The following is a 22,257-nucleotide window of genomic DNA, read 5'->3' as shown; positions in this document are numbered from 1 at the left end:
TAAAATGTTGCACATTTTATAAAATTTCCTATCCATCCCCGCTACACACCAATATCGAGTTCCTCAGAAATCGTCCATCCAAATCACCATTTGTGGACAAGCTACCACTGATTTGCAGATAAACTACCACTAATAACACTTTTGTGGACAAGTCACCACTAATTTGCAGATATACTGTCATTGCTTCCACCTTTCAAAATTACCCACCCCATACATATGATATGGCAAATTCACTTTTTAACACATATGGTCACTTTTACACTTGTGCATGTAAACATGCTCTCATAATCACGTATAACTTGATAATCACTTTTAACACGTTAAACATGCTTTTCACATTAGATCATGGATCTCAATATTTTTAACGTACACATATATAATTCTCACATGTTTAAATCATCACATATATCACATAAGCCATACATCACATATCATGAGGTTGAGATCTACACTACATCATAGTCACAATCATAACCACATCAGTTATCATGTGTTTCATAAAATCACTCGGTTAGAGTCACTTACTTGGTGTACATTCTGATAATTTTTTTAACTCTTCCTGAATATTTAGTGTGCTCATGATTTGTTATAATTAAGTTATTAATATAATAAAATAATTATATCATATACAAGGAATAGTAATGATCCTACACCTTTTCTCGAAGATCCGATTTGCCACAATTCTTATTAACGATTTCACTTTGATCTAACTTGCAAGACGAATCTAACACATGTGTAATGTTTATTAGTTATGATCTTTTAAAAAAATTAATCACGTAAAGATTGATTACTAATAGTCTCACCAACATTTACCCCACGGTTTTGGACTCTCAAAAAGATTATTTCTAATGTGAACTTAGGGGTCTCCCCTATGATTATCATTTGGTCCTTCAAATGATAACGAATAGTATTAGTATGATAATAAATAAATAATAAATTATAATAAAATGTAACATTATCTCTATGGCCATTATATCATTCGACCATAATATGAAATTATCAAGAGAAGGATTTTACGATCCAAATAACCCACACTTACAACTTGGTTAAACCAGGATGGACAATCAATTGAGAAAGGAACCAGATCGATAAGTTGAGCAATCTAAAAGAATTGTTAGAGCAAAGTCAGTATAAGTTTAATCAATATGTGGAATGGAAAAATAGAGAAGGAAGAAAAGGGAATAAACTCAATCACCGACGGTGGTGATGGCAGCGGCTCAGCGGTGGACAAGTGACGAAGGAACGATGATCTTGCAATGGCTGAAGAAAAGAAACTATATAGGTTTCAATACAACAAGGTTGGAGAAGAAAATAAAAAGGGAAGAGAAAAATAGAGGAGAAAAGAGACTTGCGATTGCGACGGTGATGGGAGGAGAAAAAGTGGATGAGAGGAGGTGCGGTGGGTACGAGGCATGATGGTCAGTGGTGAAGGCTTCGGTCACGGTGGAGGAAAGGAGAAAAACCTAAAAGAAATGGTAGTGGTTATTTTGCAAAATGGAGGGAAAATGGGTGAGAAAAGAAATGAAGAAGAAAGAAAATGGGAGTAAAAGGGAGGTAAGGACGGAAAAGGGGTGATGAGAGCTTGATCAACCATGACTAGGTTTAATGAACTTCAACTAAGGCAAGGTAAGAAGTTTTAGCAAGAAGAGGGAGACATTGAGTTAAAAAGGGGATTATGGTCCCTCAACTTAAGGTAAGTTTGACTTATATTGGAGGAAAGGAATCCTCCTATTTATGGTGAAAATGGGGTGGACGGCAAGCACTAAAAGCACATGGAAAACTGTCTAAAAATTAAATTAAAGAAGTGTGAACATAGGGGCTTGAACTTAGGACCACTAGTATAACTAAAGAGTTATTAAACCACTAGACTACACACTTCCTTGTTTTTATTTTAACAAAAAAATATTTAAAAACCTGGGATGGCTTTTCCTAAGGGTTTAAAACAAATTAGCACCAAAATGAAATTAATGAGAGGGAAGGGATTCGAACTCAGATCATCAATGACAGCTCTACCACTACTCAATCAATGTTATTGATATTTATTTATTATCAAATGAGTAAAAAATTATCTAAATAAAAATTCGGTCGTGAAAACTCTCGGTTCATTAACCCAATTTCTACTAACCTAATTTTTGGGATGTGACATGAAAACCAAAAGACTAGGAATGATGTACTGTCCCAAGTGGTGTCAGGGATTTTAGAAAGATTTTTCAAAACCTTGGTTGAGAGGACCAAAATAGTGGAAGAGAATAAACGCCCAAAGAGTGAAAATGAAGAAAAAGACTAAGGTGTTGAATGAGAGAGGTCCTGGTCCTACTGACTTGAATTCGTTAGGTCAGTGAGAAATTAGAAAGAGAGACTAGAATCTATCACGACATGGAACGAACCTGTGGAGAAGTTCTTACACAAGTTTTTTCCTATTAGCAAGACTGTCCAACTCATGAGGGAGATTTCAACATTCAAGCAATTAGAAAGAGAGAGTTTTCACGAAGCTTGGGAACAATTTAAGATGTTGGTTTAAATATGCTCACATCATAATCTACCCGATTGGTTACAGTTACAGATGTTCTACAATAGGTTAGATGCAAATGCAAGATCAAGACTAGATGGAGCTACAAGAGGAGCCTTGATAAACCGAACATATGAGGATGCATATGACCTTATTGAAAACATGGCGATGAATTCCAGTCAATAGCCAAATGAATGATTTACATATGGCTAGAGACCATTTGTAGTAAAAGTTGTTCAAGAGGAGGATAAATACCAGTAGATCTTGGACAGAATTAATCGAATAGAATCAACATCTAGAGGATCTTTAATATTTTGCGGAGATAGACCCCTTGGTCAATAATTTGATAACCCAACTGAGAATGTGAATTACATCAGGAATAAGGGTGGAAATCCCTATTCAAATACTTACAATCCTGGCTAGAGAGATCACCTGAATCTGAGATGGGGCGAAAATCAGGGAGGAGGTAACAATTCTAGTTCTGTTAAAAAAACTGCTACTTACCAACCTTCATATCTACATAAACCTCATGAAAGGGCCAACCCAACTAACCGTACTGAATGTGGTTAAAGACTAGATCAAATTGAGGGAGAAATGCAATCAATGCGAACCGAAGTGAAACAGGTGCAATCTTAGTGCACTCAAACAACAAAGACATTGATGAAACTCGAGGATCAAATGAGCTAATTGATGAGCATGATGGGAGATATCAAAAGGTAATTTGGCACTGGGATCCCTATCAATACCTAGAATAATACTCAAAGGGAAGGGAGGGATCACGTGAAAGCAATTGCACTCCGTTCGGGTAAAGTATTGAGTAGCCCAAACAACCCCACTCAAGAGGAGAACGAAGATGTCGATGATCTTTAGGAAGAAGCTCCTTGAAAAAATGATGTTGAACCAGAACCAAAAAAGGTAGTCAAGCCAGTAGATGAGTCGAACAGAGAAATTGTACTAACCAAGGTACCATTCCCCTTACGGCTAGAGGATAGACAAAAATGGGATGAAGCGAAATTTGTAAGTTTTCCAAACTTATTTAAGTCGCTTAATGTTAACTTGCCTCTGATAGAATTAATTCAAAAAGTTCTGAAATACACTAAGTACTTAAGAGATATCATGACTAGGTGTAAGAGAATGAAAATAGAATAGCAAGTTAATATAGATGCATCTTGTAGTGTAATAATTTCTAAACAGATACCCCCAAAACTGAAAGACCCAAGGAGTTTTACAATTCCTATAGAGATAAAGGATATTCACTTTAGTAAATCCCTATGAGATCTATGATCCAGTACAAATCTAATGCCCCTATTAACGTTCAAGAAACTCAGGTTAGGGGAACTTAAAAACACACATATCACACTACAGTTAGTTGGTAGGTCTCGCTACAACCAAAAGGGGTATTTGAAGATGTGTTGGTAAAGGTGCGTAGATTTATCATCCCAGTCGATTTCGTAATTTTGGATTTTGATCTGCCATGAATTAAACTATTATTTACATCTTTTATATACATAATTTTAGCTTGTTTAATAGTTAAATCAAGCATCTTAGTATATATTTACGTTTTCATACTTAAGGTAGTAATTTATGCTTTCTAGTAGTTTTATTGCATTTTATATATCTAAATAAGGTTACATGGCCTTGTAGGTCAAGTTGGGAGCTAAAGATGCATATTCGGGCCAAAACTGATGCCTATGTCGTGACACCAAGACACTGATATCTCAACATCAAAGACATAAACCAAAAATAAGTTCTGGAGTGAAACTGCCCTCGATGTTGTGACACACTTCCTACTATGTCATGACACCAAGTCTAATGTTGCAACACTGCAGGCCTATGTTTCAACATCGCCCCTGCATAGCCTAAAAACTCCTTGCACGAGATAATTGCATTTTTTATGGAAATTAGGAGTATTTGTCCTAGTCAAACTCTAAGGACTTCAAGGATAATTTAGGAACTTTAATATTCCAAGTTTAGCCTATATAAAGGCCATTGTAATCAGTTTAAACACACTATTTTAGGGAGATAGAAATTATTCTTAGGTTTTTATTTCATTCTTAGTTTTACTTAGGTTATTTTATGTTCTTGTAACCGGAAGATCCTATCCCAAAGTGAGACTTTTACGAGTGGAGATTGTTCCGGAGCCACACTTTCATCAATAAATTCATGAGCATCTCTTTCCTTTATTATATTCTTTATATTTTTTTCTTAACATTGTTAATTGCATGTTTGTATAAAGATTGTAATTAGTTTATACTTTATATATATTTCGCATATTTCAATTGTATTAGTCTTATTAATTGATTGAAAGGTAGAGTTTTCTTAACAGATTAGCTATTTGGGAGAGGAAGAACTTAAGCCCTAGGCATGACGACCCTAGGAAGTCATTTAGGTGGTAATTAACCCAAAATTGGTATGGCCTATCCATGAACACCTTAGCCCTGAATCGGTCTGGACTGTGAGGTCTAGAGATAAGTAGTTCTTGTCGACTCATTAGGTTAGTTGGACACCAGAGGCGCAACTAGGTTGATGACTAGCTGGTTGAATAGATCCCTACATCAATAATTAATTAGTTAAAACAATTGGATCTAGGCTAAAGGAAATCACATAGTCCAAACAAAGAATAGAAAAAGCTGATACATGAACCTAGGAGTAGATTTAGGTTAAGTTAAATTTATTTAGTTTATTATTATCATTATCATTATCATATTGCTTCCTGGTTAACACTACTAATTCATGAATCGAGTAGATTAGTAATTATTTTTGGTAATTGGCTTAATAGAAATTTTTCTCAAACTACAACCCCTTGGGTACTATCCTCGAAATACTTACTAAATGTTTCGTTGTAAACAAACTATATTCCAGCATGACCCATATGCTTGCAAACACTGCCTCAATTCCATATATTTTGTAGCAGTATTCACACTCTGAACGTTGGTACGTCCAGAGGTGGTGAAGTTGTTAGTGTCATTGTTGGGGATTGCGACGGTGATAATTGTTATTGAATTAATTACTTACAAATAACATTAGTCAAAAGACGAACGAGTTAGATAGTGTACTAATTTTTATATTCATTAATTGTATTATTTTTATTCTCAATTTTTTTATTTACCTTGTTGACTAAAAGATTTAATTATGAAAAAAATTGATTACAGGTGGTTTAATGATGAAAGGACTTCTTGGGACGACGAATGGAACTACATAATAGGTTGGTTAAATTGAGCCGCAACAAACCAATGGAGTGATGATAATGAATGTGAGAACAATGAGTACTCATACATACCTCATTATGAGTCATACAAAAAAGACAATGATATGCCTAAACACTCATATGAGCCTCATTCTGATTTGCATAAGATGCCCTCATGTGAAACTACTGAGTCGCCCAACTTCGAAAGATTATCAAACACGTCAAACATAATGAAACAAATGAGGAAAATGCTGCAAGAAATACTTGAGGCACTATCTCCAAGGGAAGAGGTCGTGCATGATGTTCCCAACCTTGATCCTAAAGATCCCCGTATTATGATTGATCACCTTGAATTAGACAATAACAATCAACAAAAGCTTGGAACCAAAGATCATGGGGATAATTGAATATGGATGAAGAGGTCTCTGATCCAATTGACGTAGAATCGAACATAATAGTAGATTTAGTCGCTAACGTAAAAGTAGAAGTAACCACTAACATAGAGCTTAAATTGATTTTAAATGAAAGTGTAGAAGAGTCAATACACTTTCTGGCCATAGCAAAGAAGTTAACAGCCGAAAAGATCAATGAGTTCAACTCATTCTCATCTAAAAAAGGAAACAAAGCTTGAGAGACCAAAACTTCACGTGACATAGAAAGGAAGAAGCTCGAGGTAATAATACCCCAAAAAATGATTTGGGCTTGGCTCGGATTTGATACCAAATGGCTTGCAATGTGGATGCCGTGTCGATCAAAAATAAGGCAACATCATTCGAATTGGCTGAAGGGGTTGGTTCACATACATCGACAGAGGAACAAACGTCAGGTCAAAGTGTCGAGAACCAACTGGAAGTTCTTCAATAGTGGTGACACGGATCATCCCGATTTTTAAAGAACTTTTATTTCGTCCTTTAAATTTTATTTTTTTTATTTTATTAATCTTAGTTGCGCTTAGTTTTTCCCCATAGCAGGTGTAGATACCATAAAGTGACAGAACTGAAAAAATTTAAGAAGCCAGAAACTGGGCTCAATGTCGTAACATCGTATCCTAATGTTGCGACATCCTAGACAGAACACAACCTTGCAACATTAAGGGCCAAGTTCATTTGAGAAGTTTTGTTATCCATTATCAACACTTATTATTTTTTTCTCTTCTTTTTATTTTTATTTTCTTTACATTATATTTCATATTTTTTTGTCGTAGTATTTTTTTTTGGTACTTTTTCATCCACTTGGAGCAAACAAACCTTGAGATTATCATAACAACAAGGATTCGGCCTACTCAGGGAAGATTTCTTGTTTGCACTTTAATTATTTTACACTAAAGGCAATGTATGTTCTAAACTATAGGGGAGAAGTAAATAGGATTAGTTTGTGTGTGTTTTTGTTTGTATGTTTACTTTGATTTAGTTTATTAATTATTGAAAAAAATATTATTGTTTTTGTTACATGGTGCTTGGTTTATATTAATACTACGAATAATGGTTAAAAATAATAAAGCATGTAATGATTCTTGCCAAGTGTGAAATTTTTTATTGATATGAGATAATTTGATTATTTTGAAGGGAAATTTATTAGGTTACTTAGTTAAATTGCATAATAGTTTAGAAGTACTTAGGGAAGAATTTTTTATGATGTCATATGAGATATAAGTCTTAAAGATAGTCGTAGAGACATGAATGCCTGAATTAATTATTATTCATTTGATTTAATTCGAAGTATGAAAGAAATTGTGTACGGTGGGATGCTTAGGGATGACCTAAGGCATTGTTTGAATAGCCATTTTTCAAATGACCATACCTTAATGCTATAATTCCTAGTCTCCTTTATTTGAGCCTGCTAACTCCTTATTGATGAACCAACAAATTTGAAACCCAAAGACCACACATAAAACTTGAACTCTTCCCTATCCTTGGTCCCTTAATACATTACGAAATAAACGTCAAGCCATAGATATTGAGGGTTTAAGTAGATACATCATGATGGTTTCAAAAAGAAAAAGAAAAAAGAGTGAAATAGGAAGAAACAATGTGATACAATGATTATAGGTCAGGTAAAAATGTGTGAAAAAGAAAAATCCAAAAAAGGTTGAAATTAAAAACGAGAAGAAAAAGTATAGAATGAAAACAAAAGCATTGTGACTAAGAAAAGAGTAAAAAGTCAAAGTGACAAAACAAAAAGTCACAAAAAGGAAAGAAAACTCAGTCATCAATGCACAAAAACTCGTTAAGCTTACTATAGTTGCTAGTATTATATTCTATATTTTGTATGGAGAGATAAGGTAGGTGAGAGAGGGAGACAAAAGGCAGTGAGCTTAGATGGGACATTAAGAGGGAAGAGAGGGAACAATGTCATGTGTCTAACTATTTCTAGTGTTTGAACTGTTTTGCACCATATCTTTCTTTGAACTTGTACAGTCCTAAGCCTCAGAACGTTACAAGCCTAGAAGACCAATGCGACTTAAGAGTTCTATGCATAATCTTTTGGAATAACTAACAATTATGCTTAATAAATATTTTTTATCCACATGATTGTGTCTGCTACATATATGTTTGATGTATATTAATGGTAATATTTTTATTCCTTATAATTAAGTCCTTAATAACACATATAAGTACTAAATTCTTAAACATAATTTCAACTTGAATCAATACATTTTTTCATTTTCTAATTTAGTCTTACCAAAATCTAAACTTGTCATTTAAGAATCCATCTTTACCAAGCTTGATTTCATCAGCATCATTTAATGGCATCTAAATTAAAGTTCAATAATTAATGAATCTAACAGTTGAGCATGATTTACTAATCTTAGATGATTTAAATTCTATAAAAAATTCAAAAGAAATATTTTAATTACCTTTACAATTTAAACCGAATGCTTAATGAAATAAGAAGAAATTTATTCGTTCTTTCTAATGCATGGATGACAACTTAAGAAAGGAGATGAATTTACACATTCTCTCTCTATATATATACAAAGATTAGTGCTATGATTAATCTTATTTAATTAGTTAACATAAAATCATTATGTCATGTGAATTATAATAATAATGATGAATGACTTAAAAATTTCATCCCACTATACTATCATTAATTTGGTTTATTTATTCTATAGTTCTTAGTTTAATTTCTAATTAGTTCCCTTTTATATTCCTCAAATTAGAACTTAATAGTAGTTACACTTTTGCAATTGAATTCATGTTTTATTTTTAATAATTGATTTAATTCAATAATACTTAATAATTTAATTTTTTTCAATCCATACTTGACTCATAATTATTCTATTTTAATAATTTACTAATTCAACTCAATAAATCTAATCGAAAACCGAATTTTTCAACAGCATTAAGAATTAACTCAACTCAATAAATCTGATCTAAAACTGAACTTTTCAACACCATTAAGAATCTGTTTGTTACAAGCCTTTTCAAAAACACTTCACATATCTGTACTTTACCTACAAGGCTTCGCACATTCACACCTAGCACGTTCATACTTTGCCCTAAGAAACTCTCGCAATTGTACAATGTGTCCTTATTCAAAAGCAACGAACTAAGAATAATATCTACTTAGTTCCTACAATTTACCTTTTCATATTTTACAGAAAAATATACAAAAGAAAATTCTTATAAAAAATAACCTCACCTAGGACATAGAGACTTCATCCATACTTTTGTTCTAAACAATATAACCTTCACTTCAATAAGAAGCAATTGTTATGCATAAACATATTCAATGCTCCACAACCACTCTACACTTAAGAGAGCATCATTACATAAATCCCACGAAAAACCTCTATACATAGAGTAAATGGGCCAAGGAAAAAAAGCCTCTCCTTTTTTCTTCTCTTCCATGGGAGAACTCCCCATTTTTTGTTTCACTTTTCTCAAATAAGTTACAAGCCTGTCCTTTTTCCGTTATACTTCCAACCCCATTCAGTCTTACGGCTCTTTGCTTGTCCTTACACCGAACCCAAGGAACCACCCCCAACCTTCAAACTCAAATCTTGTATCAAGAATATACCTGTCATGTGGATTTTAGTTATTTTTTCCCTTGCCAATAAACACCAACCAAAACTGTCATATAAACACGAAGATATTAAACACGTCGTAATGCAATTAATGTAATGTTTTTCTTTCTCTATATAATATCTGACAAACCTTCTCAAAAACCAAGACTCAACTGCATAGCAACAAAGAAACCAGGAAAAGCTATACAAAGTTCAAAGGATAAGAAAATGCCTGCCCCGACCTTTACCAAAGCCACCACCGTTGCCATATAAGAATCGAAAAGGAAGCACATAAATTTTAAAAGAATTCTACTTGAGAAAGTTTACAATGCACATGCTACTAAACCGGTATGGCATCGTTATTCAACGTGTCTTCACATCTTAATACAATTCCCTCAAGGGTCCCAGGGAAGATACATTTGGCCCATTGGAATCCAGTTGTAATTGGCTCCGATGTAGGAACAATCATAAGCACATTGTCGTTTCGCTGAATAACTCCCATTACACTAACAGTGCTTCCTTCCTTGATATACCTATAAAAACATAAAATCACAATTTCAAAATAGTTTACAACATTATTCATGGTTTTTCAAACCAAATTATTGTAAGATTCAGGATAAACAAGCTTAAATGATTTTCATTTTTCAGTATTATGAATGGGAGTGGGGCTGCTCAGGCTTGAACCCAAGCCTACATGCATCACAGCTCATTTTCTTGCCACCCAGCAAAGAGGTTGTTGACCAAGCTTAAATGCTTTTACTAGCCAACTAATAAAAAATTATCTACAACACAAACAAAATAGCATCTCATATGATTAGAAGTTACAGCTAGAACTACTAAGAGCCACGCCTCGAGCACCCAAGGCTTCCTTGATTTAATTGAAATGAAATTTTCAAAAAGGAACAAGTGCACATTCAACAGACTATTACAGTGTAAACTAGGCAAAAACCACAACCTGGTCTAAGTTGCATTTAACCTTCCCACTCAACCTCAAGCTGAACAACCTTCCACACTTCCTTCTTAAACAACCCTAAATTTAGTATCATTTAGTTCATAGTTCAGGCAACACTTGGGTCAGCTCAACCATAAATGAGTACGATGCTGCTGCAAAAGACAGCCCAATATAACAAAGCTTGATAATTAACAATCCACATTTATCTAAGCTAAATGTACATCTTTGTGTTAGGGCTAGAGGTGGCAATTGTGCTGGTTTGAGTCAATCTATCTATCTTCTAGTTCAGGCTAATTCAAGTCTGGATTGTCTAAGTTTTGACAATTTGGAGTTCTAACGACTTTAGGTTGAGCAGTTTGAGTTTGAACAGCATATGTTTGAGTCATCTCAGATGAGGACCATTTTGGATATTGTTTGTTTCAAATTTGGTCAAACCTAGGTTGATTACAGTTCAAGTCATTTTGGGTTTTAACTGGACCAGTCTCAACTTTCAATCAGACATTGCAGGTTCGGATTACTTTGGGTTCAAACTGCTTCAAGTTCAAGCTGTTCTAGAGTTCAAATTGCCTTTGGCTCAAAATGTTTCAGATTCGGGTCTGACTTTTTCATTCAATTTGGAAAGAAACAAGTTCAATCTTGGATCCGTCGAAACAGTTTTTCAGGTTCAATTAGATTTTTGCCCCCTCTATCCAGGCCATCTTACATTAAGCTTCATTCCCTCATCCCAGCTTAAGACCCGAAATAAATAAATAAGTCACCTAATCCTTACAGCAAGAGAAGAACACAAGACCGCCCATCTTGAAAATGACATTATAGGAAATGACTTCTAAGAATTTAAAAACTCGAGAATAAGCCCTATCAGCCAACAATCTAATAGACTCTCAAGATACCATTTATTGTTCCTGTTTTTTTTTTTTTTTTCCTTTTAAGTGCTTGTGTCTAATACTCGTATCCAAGAACAAATATGGGGATATAACCTCCTAGGATCCTTCAAATACATGGAAAAGAACTTTTAAAAAATCTGATTATACCCATGTCAGGCACATACTCGCAGCCGACACTCACACCCAAGTCTGAATAACAAAGCTTCCTGCAACATAGGCACTTAATATTATGATGAAACTGTGAATTGGATAGAACATTTACCCCTCTTTCATTCGCATTACACGGTCATCACTTGAAAGGTTCCTTTCTCCCAACCATCTGACAAACTCCAGAGATAATGCTTCATTAGCTGGGTTGACATCTATAACAATCGAATCATCCACATAAGGAGTCACCCTAGCTGTATAGCCTGCTTTTACTAATGCTCTCAACCCAGACTGGAAATCCGAGATGTAGAAATCTACTGCACGCCTCTGTTGAAATGACATACACAAATGTTACATTCAAAAATATGACATTCAAGCTCAGATAAAAAGGTTTCATCTTCCGACGACTAAGATCCCAGGATGGAGTGTGTAAACAATACCCTCTTAATATAACAATAAGATAATTTTGAATTTAGAACACAGAAAAGAGAATATGACGACAATTATCCAGCTTCTCAAAAACAACAAAAAGAGTTTTGTTTTTGCCCAACTATATTGCAAAACTTATTTGACAAAGCTTCTTAACTACTTGGTGAAGCATCATGCTGATAAATCTGATAATTCCAAACATGAAAGAAGCCTAGTGAAGTACCGTGACTTGTTTTATGACTTCTAAATTCAAAGAAACCGGGAAAACAACAAATTCTCTTAAAAATTAACAATTCAGTTACTCACTTCTAGCAACCGAAGTCCCCAAGTAAAACGACGATGAGTATGATTCGCAGCTTTGGAATCCCATCCTCGGTACTCATACAAATGACTAGATGTATAAACACATCTGGGAACTCTCTGGAAGGATGACTCGAGAGGTACATTACCACATGTTACCACCTTCAAAAATCACAACCAAACACTTAATCAATGTTATCTACACAAACAAGCAGTTCAAATCAAATTATTTCAATGAACTGCACAAGCATAAACTACCGGTAATTCGATTTCCACTAGTTTGAAGATATGCAACAGTTACAGGGGATCATATGTGCATAAAATAAATGCTTGTTCATGCCCATATGTGCATGTTTGTCATCCAACAGATTTAGGCCCATGGTAATTACAATGGGCCTTTCTATATTACTCAAGCTCGAGGGTAAGTGTCAGATAAAGCTATGCGGACAAACAGTTATGCTCAATTATTTTTGAGTTTTTCCATAAATTTAGAGAATCATACCCCACATCCATGTCAGGATATTAGTTGGATACAGGTACGTAAGGAAAATAAATAGTTGGAGTAGGGACATTGAGTCAACAGCTTGGCATTGACTTGAATTATATTTCTTCATTTAATACCAAACTTCAGACCGCATAGATAAAATAAAAGGAATGCTTTGCACAATTTAGGTTAAACAGTCTTAAAGAGAATTTTGTGATTGCTAAAGAATTAACATAAGATCCCAGGAATTACTAAAGGCTCAATCACATGGAATCGCTACATTGCATGCACATTACAACTAGATAAACTATACTGAATAACCTGGAATCTATTATGTGAAAATTTGTTCAGTCCTTTCAATCTTTAATAGTTAAAAAAATTATGGAAATCATGAAAATATCACATCAAATAATTAAGTTAAATTACATACCCCAGATATTTTTACGAATTGCCCATTCTTTGCATTTCTAAGCTCTGCATTTGGATAATGAGCAATGAAATCTGTAATAGCTTTTCTCCTCCAACAAGAGTTCCAAACATATAATGCAGTGACAGCACTGAAAAGAACCACAACAACAAGAAGGAGAATGACGTTGTGAACTGCCGCAAAAATAAAACCACCAGCAATGAAACCCATTACGAAAAGCAGTATCAGTGCCCAAAATATTGGTTTCGGGAAGTTCCTCCTGAAAGAAAAGTCATCATCTTGGCTAAGAACATTGACAGCCTGATTATGAACGGCAGAACCTTGTACTTTCATTGATCCCAAAGATTCCAGGGGACCAGATACTTTCCGAGGAACCCCAGAGGAATTCAATGGGCCTGAAGAGATTGGTCCAGACGTAATAAGGCCTGTTGCAGGGAGAACAGGAGGAATAGGACCAGAATTTTGACGTCCACTCGGCATTACTCCACCGGATTGTGGACCTGATGATTTCTTTACAGGATCTCCATGTCTATTCAGTGGTCCAGAGTTGTTTGACTTCTTTAATGATGCTGAGCTGGACATGCCTCCAGTGGCACCAGGACCTGATGTGGTATAGCCTGCCCGAGGCGCTGCATTAGGCATGATTGGTCCAGAATTTGAAGCAGCACCCCCAAAAGATCCAGTCCTTGAAGGAACAGTATTTATAGGCCCAGATTTCCGGGACTTAGAACCATCCATAGGGATATCAAACATCTTCCCCAGTTCTCCGGACTTCTTAATATCTCCACCAGTATAGGGCATGGCCACCGAACTCATGGTTGGAGTCCTTTCTTTAGGCTGTTCTGGTCTGCCTGATACATAAAGCCCATTGCGAAGCTTATGAGATGGGAATCTAGAACCCATCTAGCTTCCTATGTAGAATGCTGGTACCAAAATATCACACAAAAACTACTGCTAACAACTGCGCGCATAAGAAGCTCAAAGCCACCCTGCAAAAACAGAAAGCAGAAAGGGGTTGGTCCATTCGAATGATATAGGAAATATATATATGGGATTTGTCACAGACTAGGTATCAAAAGGTGACTAGCTGATTGACAGGAACGAGGCAAACAACACAAAACATGTATAGCAGTAGAAAGGAGAGCATAGATGAATATCATGCATGATAAAACATAATTATTCAAGCAAAATTTCTTGAACATATATGGAAGCAGCATCAGGGTTTCATACCTAGATTTTATCTAAGATTTTCATTTGTGCTAGTGCAGGAAGATTTTTAGCTAAACAGATAGGATCTTGTATAAGGGCAAAACACAATAATAAGATGAAAATCTGGAGGATGATCAAAGCATTCGATGGCAGAAACATGCAAATTCAATTAGCAGGATCTCAAAGAAGATTAGACAAATTACAACAAACATCAAAATGATTACACCACTGTCACTTAAGGATAGGACTTCTTTTGCCAAATAAAGGATAAGACTTGAAAGCAAGTATCTTTGACAAGAGTTTGACAAGGAAGAATCACATAAACAGAGTCTTATTGTAAAAAAGAAAACGAACTCCATGAAAATTCCAGTTCATAGCAATTAACCAAGAACACTTCCATTATTACAGCTTTTTAGATATACCATTGCTTGCTAAATATCAACACAGAAATAGAAATTAAGATTACTCATTTGACGCTATAAAATCCAAAGGTTCTACGATGTCCCTCAACAGCTTGTTAGATTTAATTTACTTGAGATTATAGCATTACTGTATCACCGTCACAAAGGCAACACAACTTTATTTATAAAACCAAGCAAGTAAAGCACAACAGAAACATGTCCTTGAACAAAGAATCCAAAACAGGGACCAACTCCAAATCTTGGATTAGACGGGCTGACTTCACATTTCAGCACAGCTACACAAACTGGATAAAGAACTGCTTAACTCAATGAATCCCAGAAAGCTTATGACTGAAAAATATTAGTGATCAGGACGGAAAGGGCTTCAAAATGTAACCTACAATCAAACAAAGAACCAAGGTTTGAAGCCCCTACCCCTTTGGCTAACATGGTTGAAAAAATCTGGCAGAAGGACAAGAAAATATTAAATCTCAAGATAAAAGCTGAAGGTATTCAAGAAAAGATAACCACTAGAAAGTTGTGAAACACCTGAAAGGAAAGGAAATAAATGTCATAGCTTTAATTAAATCAAGTAAAAAGGTATAGTTATCCCTACTCACTAAAACAATGAAAGCAAAGCAATACAAACATACTTCCATTGTTAAATTCTTATTATACATAATTTAGTGGAGTCTTAGCCAATAGGAATGTATTCCTTGTAACTCATAAAGCATATGGCATCATATAATGCCAATATATAGATATGCATGCATGTAAATTCAGAGAGTGAGAGAGGAAAACAAGTTCACGAACCAGACATCTATCAAACAACCACATTCAAACCCGGGTAAATATAAACACATCTTGATTTTGTACGGAAGACAATAGAAAGAAAAGGATCTGAAGGCATAGAAGAGAATGAGAATCCAAAGCTGTGAGAAAAATGCTAAAGGAAGGCCGTCTTTATCCCCTATTGCACAGTTTCTTAGGAATTAACAGGATCAATTAAGTCAAAGTACTCATATTTTGATAGAGAATCACCATTTCAAATTTCCATAAAAGCATGTAACAAGTACCATTCCAGTCATCAACCACATAAAGAACCAAAATCAATCACCCAGATCAACATTCAAACAAAATCAAGGAAAGGGGACAAGATCCAATAACCGGCCATAAAGAGCTCCAAAATTATGAGAATTCTTATCCAATATTAGAAAGTTAATCTTTTTACAGTATTTTCTGAAAAAAGAACACAGCCCAAAATGGAATTCCTACTGACTAAAAGATATAGACTTTCACAACTCTCTAAGAAAGGCATCATACAATAAAGAAGACACTCCTACTACATTCAGCTAAAATCTGGAGAACCAATTTTGCAGTCCAAATCAAAGAAACAACGGATACCTATTCTAATTGTTCACCAAGAATTGATCAAATGGAGCAGATCTAAGAAGGAAACTTATATACAAGCTTAATGAGCTCACCTAAAGGAACTTCTCTTTTCTGCCTAGAGTCCAAATTATAAGATTTCGACTACATTTTTAACTTTTTTCAAAAACAAACCAAATGATTGTAACTTTTGTAGTATAAGAATATCAAAACCTTCCATTTTTAACAATAAAAGAAGCAAATTTACAGGCTGAACCACAAAAACAAACGATACCCAGATCTCCATTTGGAGTAAAAGCCAAGAAATTGGGAAGATCTGAGGAAAGAGCAGAGATTAGTGGTGTTTTGTTGGGGTAGAGGACACAACTAAGAAGAAATAAAATGGCAGCATATATATAAAAATAAAAATAAAAGGTAAAGTAAACAAATACCTGAAGTAAAAGAAGAAAGAATCGATGAGGAAATGAGGAGATTTGGAGACATTATGGTTAGAGGAAGAAAAGAAAAACAGACACAGAGAAGAACAGGGAAGAATCCTTACAACAGCAGTCCCACTTTGTCTTTAAAAAGTCCTAAAAGATATTTTTACTGTTATCGTTTGTTGTTCATTTCGTACTCTCATATATATCATAACGCCATATCGCCGCAATTTTTTTTCACTATTTAGTTGTTATAGGAGTTAGCTGTTATTAGGTGAGATGATTTCACGTGAACTCGAAACTCCATGACAAATTCAGTCCATGAAAATTATTAAAAAATTATTTAATAAAATAAAAATTATATTGAAAAAATAGGGTAAACTAAAGAAAACGTCACTCAACTATATTCGTATTCCTGTTTTGATCAATTAACTTTAAAATTTTTCAATTTAGACACTAATGTTTTAATTCGTTTTTATTTTGGTCACCCACCATCAAATTGATTACATAAAGTCCTTTTCTAGTCGGTATAATAACACATTTAGTCTTCAATACTTACTTATTCTATCAACCTAATTATAATTCTAAATAATTCAATAAATTTAACCCTTAATATTTACAAATTCTATCAGTTTTATTCTCAAACTTCTTAACTTATGCTTTCAGCTTTTAAAATAGAGGCATTCCATATCTATTAATTGTTTTATTTATGGTTGAAATTATTCAATTCGATACGTAACCTTTTTTTATATTTGTAAGAAGTTAGTATTAGAATTTAACTAAACATCATTAAAAATAATAGAAAATACAAATTTTAAAAATATAATATATAATAAAATTATATAAATAATTTAATATTTTAAAAAATAAATTTTCACTCTAGCTAGCATAATTTTGTTTTAATTAATTTAGTAAATGATTTTACACTAAATCAGATCATCAGTTATATGTATTGCTGATTGTGGATTTAAAATTTTTAAAAAATAAAAATAAATAAATAACTTAATAATCTCTTAATCAGTTTATAAAATTAAAAAAAATCATTATCAATGTAACAAAAGGAAATTCAATTAATTCTTTCAATTTTTGATTAAAAATACATAATTTTTTTATAATTATTGATTAAACAATTAAATTTTTCAAAGTAATATTTTTAACTCTCGTTTAATTTCAATTTCAAGGACCAACTTCGAGGATTATTTCTATGTACCTCGAAGGAAATATCATATTGTTAACAACAATAATAAATATAAAGTTTTTTTCAGGTTTTTTCATTGATTTAGTCAAAATTTTATCAATCAAAGGATTATAAAATATTATATTTAGAAGAAAACTAATAGAAAAAGAAAAGGAAATAAAGTTTCAAGATAAAATCATTGGTATCAAGAATTGGCTCAAAAAACAGCTCATTAGTTGATAGTGTTATGAATATATTATTAAGTGGATGTCCATCAAAATCACGATAAGTTTGGAGAAGCTTTGTAAATATTCTCATTGATCAATAAAATACGCTCTCTCTTTTTCTCTCCTATTTTCTTTGTTCTTTACTTTCTGTCTTTTTATTTTATAGTACGTTATTAGCACAATTCTCTTTTAATTATTTTTCTCCGTTAGTCACAAAAAATTTTCCCTTTCACCAAGCCTTACCCCTTTCAAGCAACAACCAATGCAATAACCAATCACTCAAATTTGCTACTCAAGCTGTTGTTGATTGCCTTTTAGAGCTACTGTTATTTCAGCCTTCACTTGAGGCATGTGCATTATGGGTAATCATTATGCAAAGAAATTTAATATAATCATTATATGGTATGTTTTTCTCCTTTGTTGATTGATTTTTGGTAAAATTATTTTATGAAAAATATTATTACTTTAAGGTTTCTTTTAAACTATGATTCTTTTATTAAATTATAGTATGTATGATATTTGGATTATTAAAATTGTTCATGATTAAATTATTGTTATTAAATATGCTTGAAATTATTGTATTATATCTTTTAAAATGAATTTATAAATATTTGATTAGAGCATCATAAGATTTTATAACATATATGTGGTATTGAAATTTGATACAATGTGTATAGGATAACTTTTAAGCATCGTACATGAAAATTTTGATTTTGTTTATTAAATAATTTTTTACTATTATATTATAAATGTTATTATGAAAACAAAGTTGTTTTACTACTTGTAATAGTACTCTTGATAATAGTCAAGATGATAATAATAATGTTAAAGAATCTCAGGTATATTTTACTATGATTTATTTATTATATCATGTTTATTATAATTGGAGACTAATCATGATAGATAGATTTTGATTTGAAATCCACGCATATTTTGCGATGGTGATTATGAAATAAAAAATAATGGAGGTGTTTAGAAGTTTGTCCTACCATACTTGTTGCATTCCTCAAAGTGAATACAAACATAAAGAAAATAAAATATATAATCATGGACAACTAAAAGTGGGAATATAGTAATAAATAAGAGAACAATGAGAGTTCTCAAGATAACTCTTCAAAGGGTAAAGATAACTTATATTATTAATGTAATATGAAAGATTATTGGCCAAATATTTTGTTTATGTTAATATTCTTTAAGGAAGAATATGAGAATGTAGTAATGAATTCTATCATTACAGATAGAAAATATTTATCTTATCTTGTACTAAAACAAAAAATATATATTATTTCAATATTTGATAGTACAAAATTAGTTGAAAGCTCCAAAAGAGTTAATATATCAATATCTAAAAGAACAAAATTTGTGATGGTTAATGCATCGGTTTTAAAAGATATTCATTGTAATGGGTTTCATATTGAGATTGTGAATGAGGAAAAAAATTATATTTCATATGAATCACTATTGCCATAAATATCTATTTTGAAAAGATGAAGAAAAAGGGAGGATTGAGTTATTGATTACTCTTGTTATTAAATTGAATTGATTGTGACTATCTTTGTGATCTTCTTTTGTCATCATCCCCACTAAGGGGTTGAAAGCAAAATATTTGACTATGAAAGATCTACTTAAATTCTGGAATAATTTAAAAGAAAAATGTGAGCAATAGAATATGATAATTCTATCTAAAGCTCATCATGGTTGGATGCACCTGAAGTTACAAAATTTTAAAACTGTGAGTATAACCTTACAGTATTCAAAATAAGTTTTCAATTAAAATAACGTGGAAAAATATTACTGATGAGAACCTTACAAGAGAGAACTTATTCAAATTTTCATGATTCAAATGTGCATCTTATTTGTTTATGAAAATGAATATTAACTAATTTATTTATGTTGCTATAGTAGGTTTTATAATTAAATAATATATTTGATTAAAACATATCTGGTATGCAAATTTATATTAACAAACCAATGAATTTTATGGCTATTCAGATTTGATTTAGTTCATATGTTTTATATTATTTTATTTGTTAATTATTTAGAGAAATACCATGAGAAATTGTAAATGAAAAGTTCTATGTGTTAATTGTATTTTGAATTAAATTTCATACATGTTTATGATAATGGTTATGAAAAATTTGCTATTTTTTCATTATGTCATATTTTTATGTTTAAGATGTGGCGTTTATTGATATATTTAAAATATGCTTGTTTCTATACAGGACCTAGGCAATCATTCTTGATATTTAACTGATTATGCAAAACTCTTGTTAAAAGGGTTTTTAAAGTATTTTGAATTGAACTCGAGACTTCTCGCATCCGAAGTAAGAATCATACCACTAGACTAAATACTTGGCATTTGAAGATTTTGACATATTTCTTAAAACAAATATTGCATATAATTATTTGGAAATTATATTTATTGACTTAGTGGCATTATAGACTTCACATTGATTTAGACATTTCCAGTAGTAAATGTCACAATAGTACTTATATGTGAATAAAAAGTAAAAAGAATGATAGTAAAATTATCAATTTATTACAATTTAGTACAATTGAAATGCATGTTGAAGTAAACCAGAAGTTTACTGATATGAATGCATTTACTATTTGGCGTGACCAGTTAGACCATCCTGGGTCATAATTGAGAATTCATATGGACATTCATTAAAGAATTAGAAGATTCTTTAATTTAAAAAATTCTCATTTGTTGCTTGTTCTCAATGAAAATTGATTATTAGAAATTTACTAGCTAAAATTGAGATTTAATGTCTTGCATTTCTGAAATGAATATGAGCTCATTCATCCACCATGTGGATGATTTTGATATTATATGATTTTGGTAAATGCATCTACAAAATAATCACGTATGTGTTATCAACTTGCAACATGTCGTTTGCAAGATTGCTTATTTAAATAATTAATTTCATATCATGCAATTAAGACAATTCATCTTGCTAATACTGATAAGTTTATATCTCAGTCTTTTATTGATTGAGTTTGAAAAACTTTTGTAAAAGTTTGTTATTTATGCGCATAATGGTTTAGAGAAATTGTTGATTGAACACCTCTGATTAATATCTAGACCATTACTTATGAGAACTAAACTTCTTCTTTCAGCATGAGATTATGTTTATTTACATGTTGTACACATCAAGCCGATAAGTTATAAATACTCCCCATTACAATTGGTTTTTGATCAAGATCTAAATATTTCTCATCTTTGAATTTTTGTATGTGCGTATATGTTCCAATTACTCCACCACAATGCAAAAGATGAGTGAATCCTCAAAGAAAGTTGAGAATATATATTAATTACAAGTTTCTTTGTATTATTAGATGTTTTGAATGTATTGGAGATTCAATTATGACATGATTTGTGATTACAATTTTGATTTGATAGTTTTCCCAACATAGGGGGGAGAGAAATATAACTTGTAAAGAGTTAGGGGGAGAGTAATTTGAACCAAAAGTTCAACAAGGATAACTCATTACAAGTTAACTTTTAGATGTATTTACAAATTTAATGAGAATAACCAAGTGTTATATACCATCTAATATTTTAATTTGAATCAAAGTCCCAATAGGACAATCAGTTAGAATAAATAATAGATTGATCGGTTCCAAATATGAAAATTCTTCTAGATGGTCATATAGTGGAGACGGGTACTCTAGAAGAGACCAAAGACATAACTAATAAGTAAAACTCCAAAAGAGATTCAGGTACCTGAAACTGAAAATTAAAATAATGAAAGTAAGAGATCTTGATAAGTTATGTCAATTCGAGAAAATATCGAACCGATAATAAAAGTGGTCGACAATGGTTTTGCATACAATATTATTGTTAAAATAATGAAATAAAAAGAGAATCTTGAATAAATCTGTTGAGAAATATAGATATGGAATAGATTAGTCAAAATAGAAAGATGCAACTCAAGTACAATTAAATTCGTGGAGCTTTTGGACTAGTAGTCCAAATATCTAAAGGTGTATAGCCAGTGAGGGTACAAATGAAGTTGTTTTGCAAAAGCAGAATAAAAATATGAAGTTTTCCGCTAAGCCCTGGCATTGATTATGAAAAGATATAAGATTCTTTTATGGTGGATG

The 22,257-nt window shown here is 32.4% G+C and overlaps 1 protein-coding gene across 8 annotated transcripts; it reads right to left on the bottom strand.

The window, feature by feature from the left end:
- Nucleotides 1-9,809: 9,809 nt before the first annotated feature.
- LOC107910163 (uncharacterized membrane protein At1g16860) lies at nt 9,810-17,067 on the bottom strand. Of its 8 annotated transcripts, none has more exons than XM_041089343.1 (6): nt 16,759-16,967; nt 16,602-16,643; nt 13,332-14,317; nt 12,424-12,579; nt 11,804-12,015; nt 9,810-10,238 (listed from the first exon to the last, which is right to left on the bottom strand). In XM_041089343.1, the coding sequence occupies exons 3-6, from the start codon at nt 14,229-14,231 to the stop codon at nt 10,046-10,048; spliced, it is 1,461 nt and encodes a 486-aa protein (XP_040945277.1). In that variant the 5' UTR covers nt 14,232-14,317; nt 16,602-16,643; nt 16,759-16,967; the 3' UTR covers nt 9,810-10,045. The 8 variants fall into 8 exon arrangements, with proteins under 8 accessions (XP_040945277.1, XP_040945274.1, XP_040945276.1 ...); XM_041089340.1 differs by lacking the exon at nt 16,602-16,643 and adding an exon at nt 15,374-15,487; XM_041089342.1 differs by lacking the exon at nt 16,602-16,643 and adding an exon at nt 15,191-15,400.
- Nucleotides 17,068-22,257: the final 5,190 nt, after the last annotated feature.

This window comes from Gossypium hirsutum, chromosome D02 (assembly GCF_007990345.1).
Source record: "Gossypium hirsutum isolate 1008001.06 chromosome D02, Gossypium_hirsutum_v2.1, whole genome shotgun sequence".
Classification (NCBI taxonomy): domain Eukaryota; kingdom Viridiplantae; phylum Streptophyta; class Magnoliopsida; order Malvales; family Malvaceae; genus Gossypium; species Gossypium hirsutum.
Note: the sequence above shows the minus strand (reverse complement) of the source record. Positions and strands in the feature narration are given on the sequence as shown.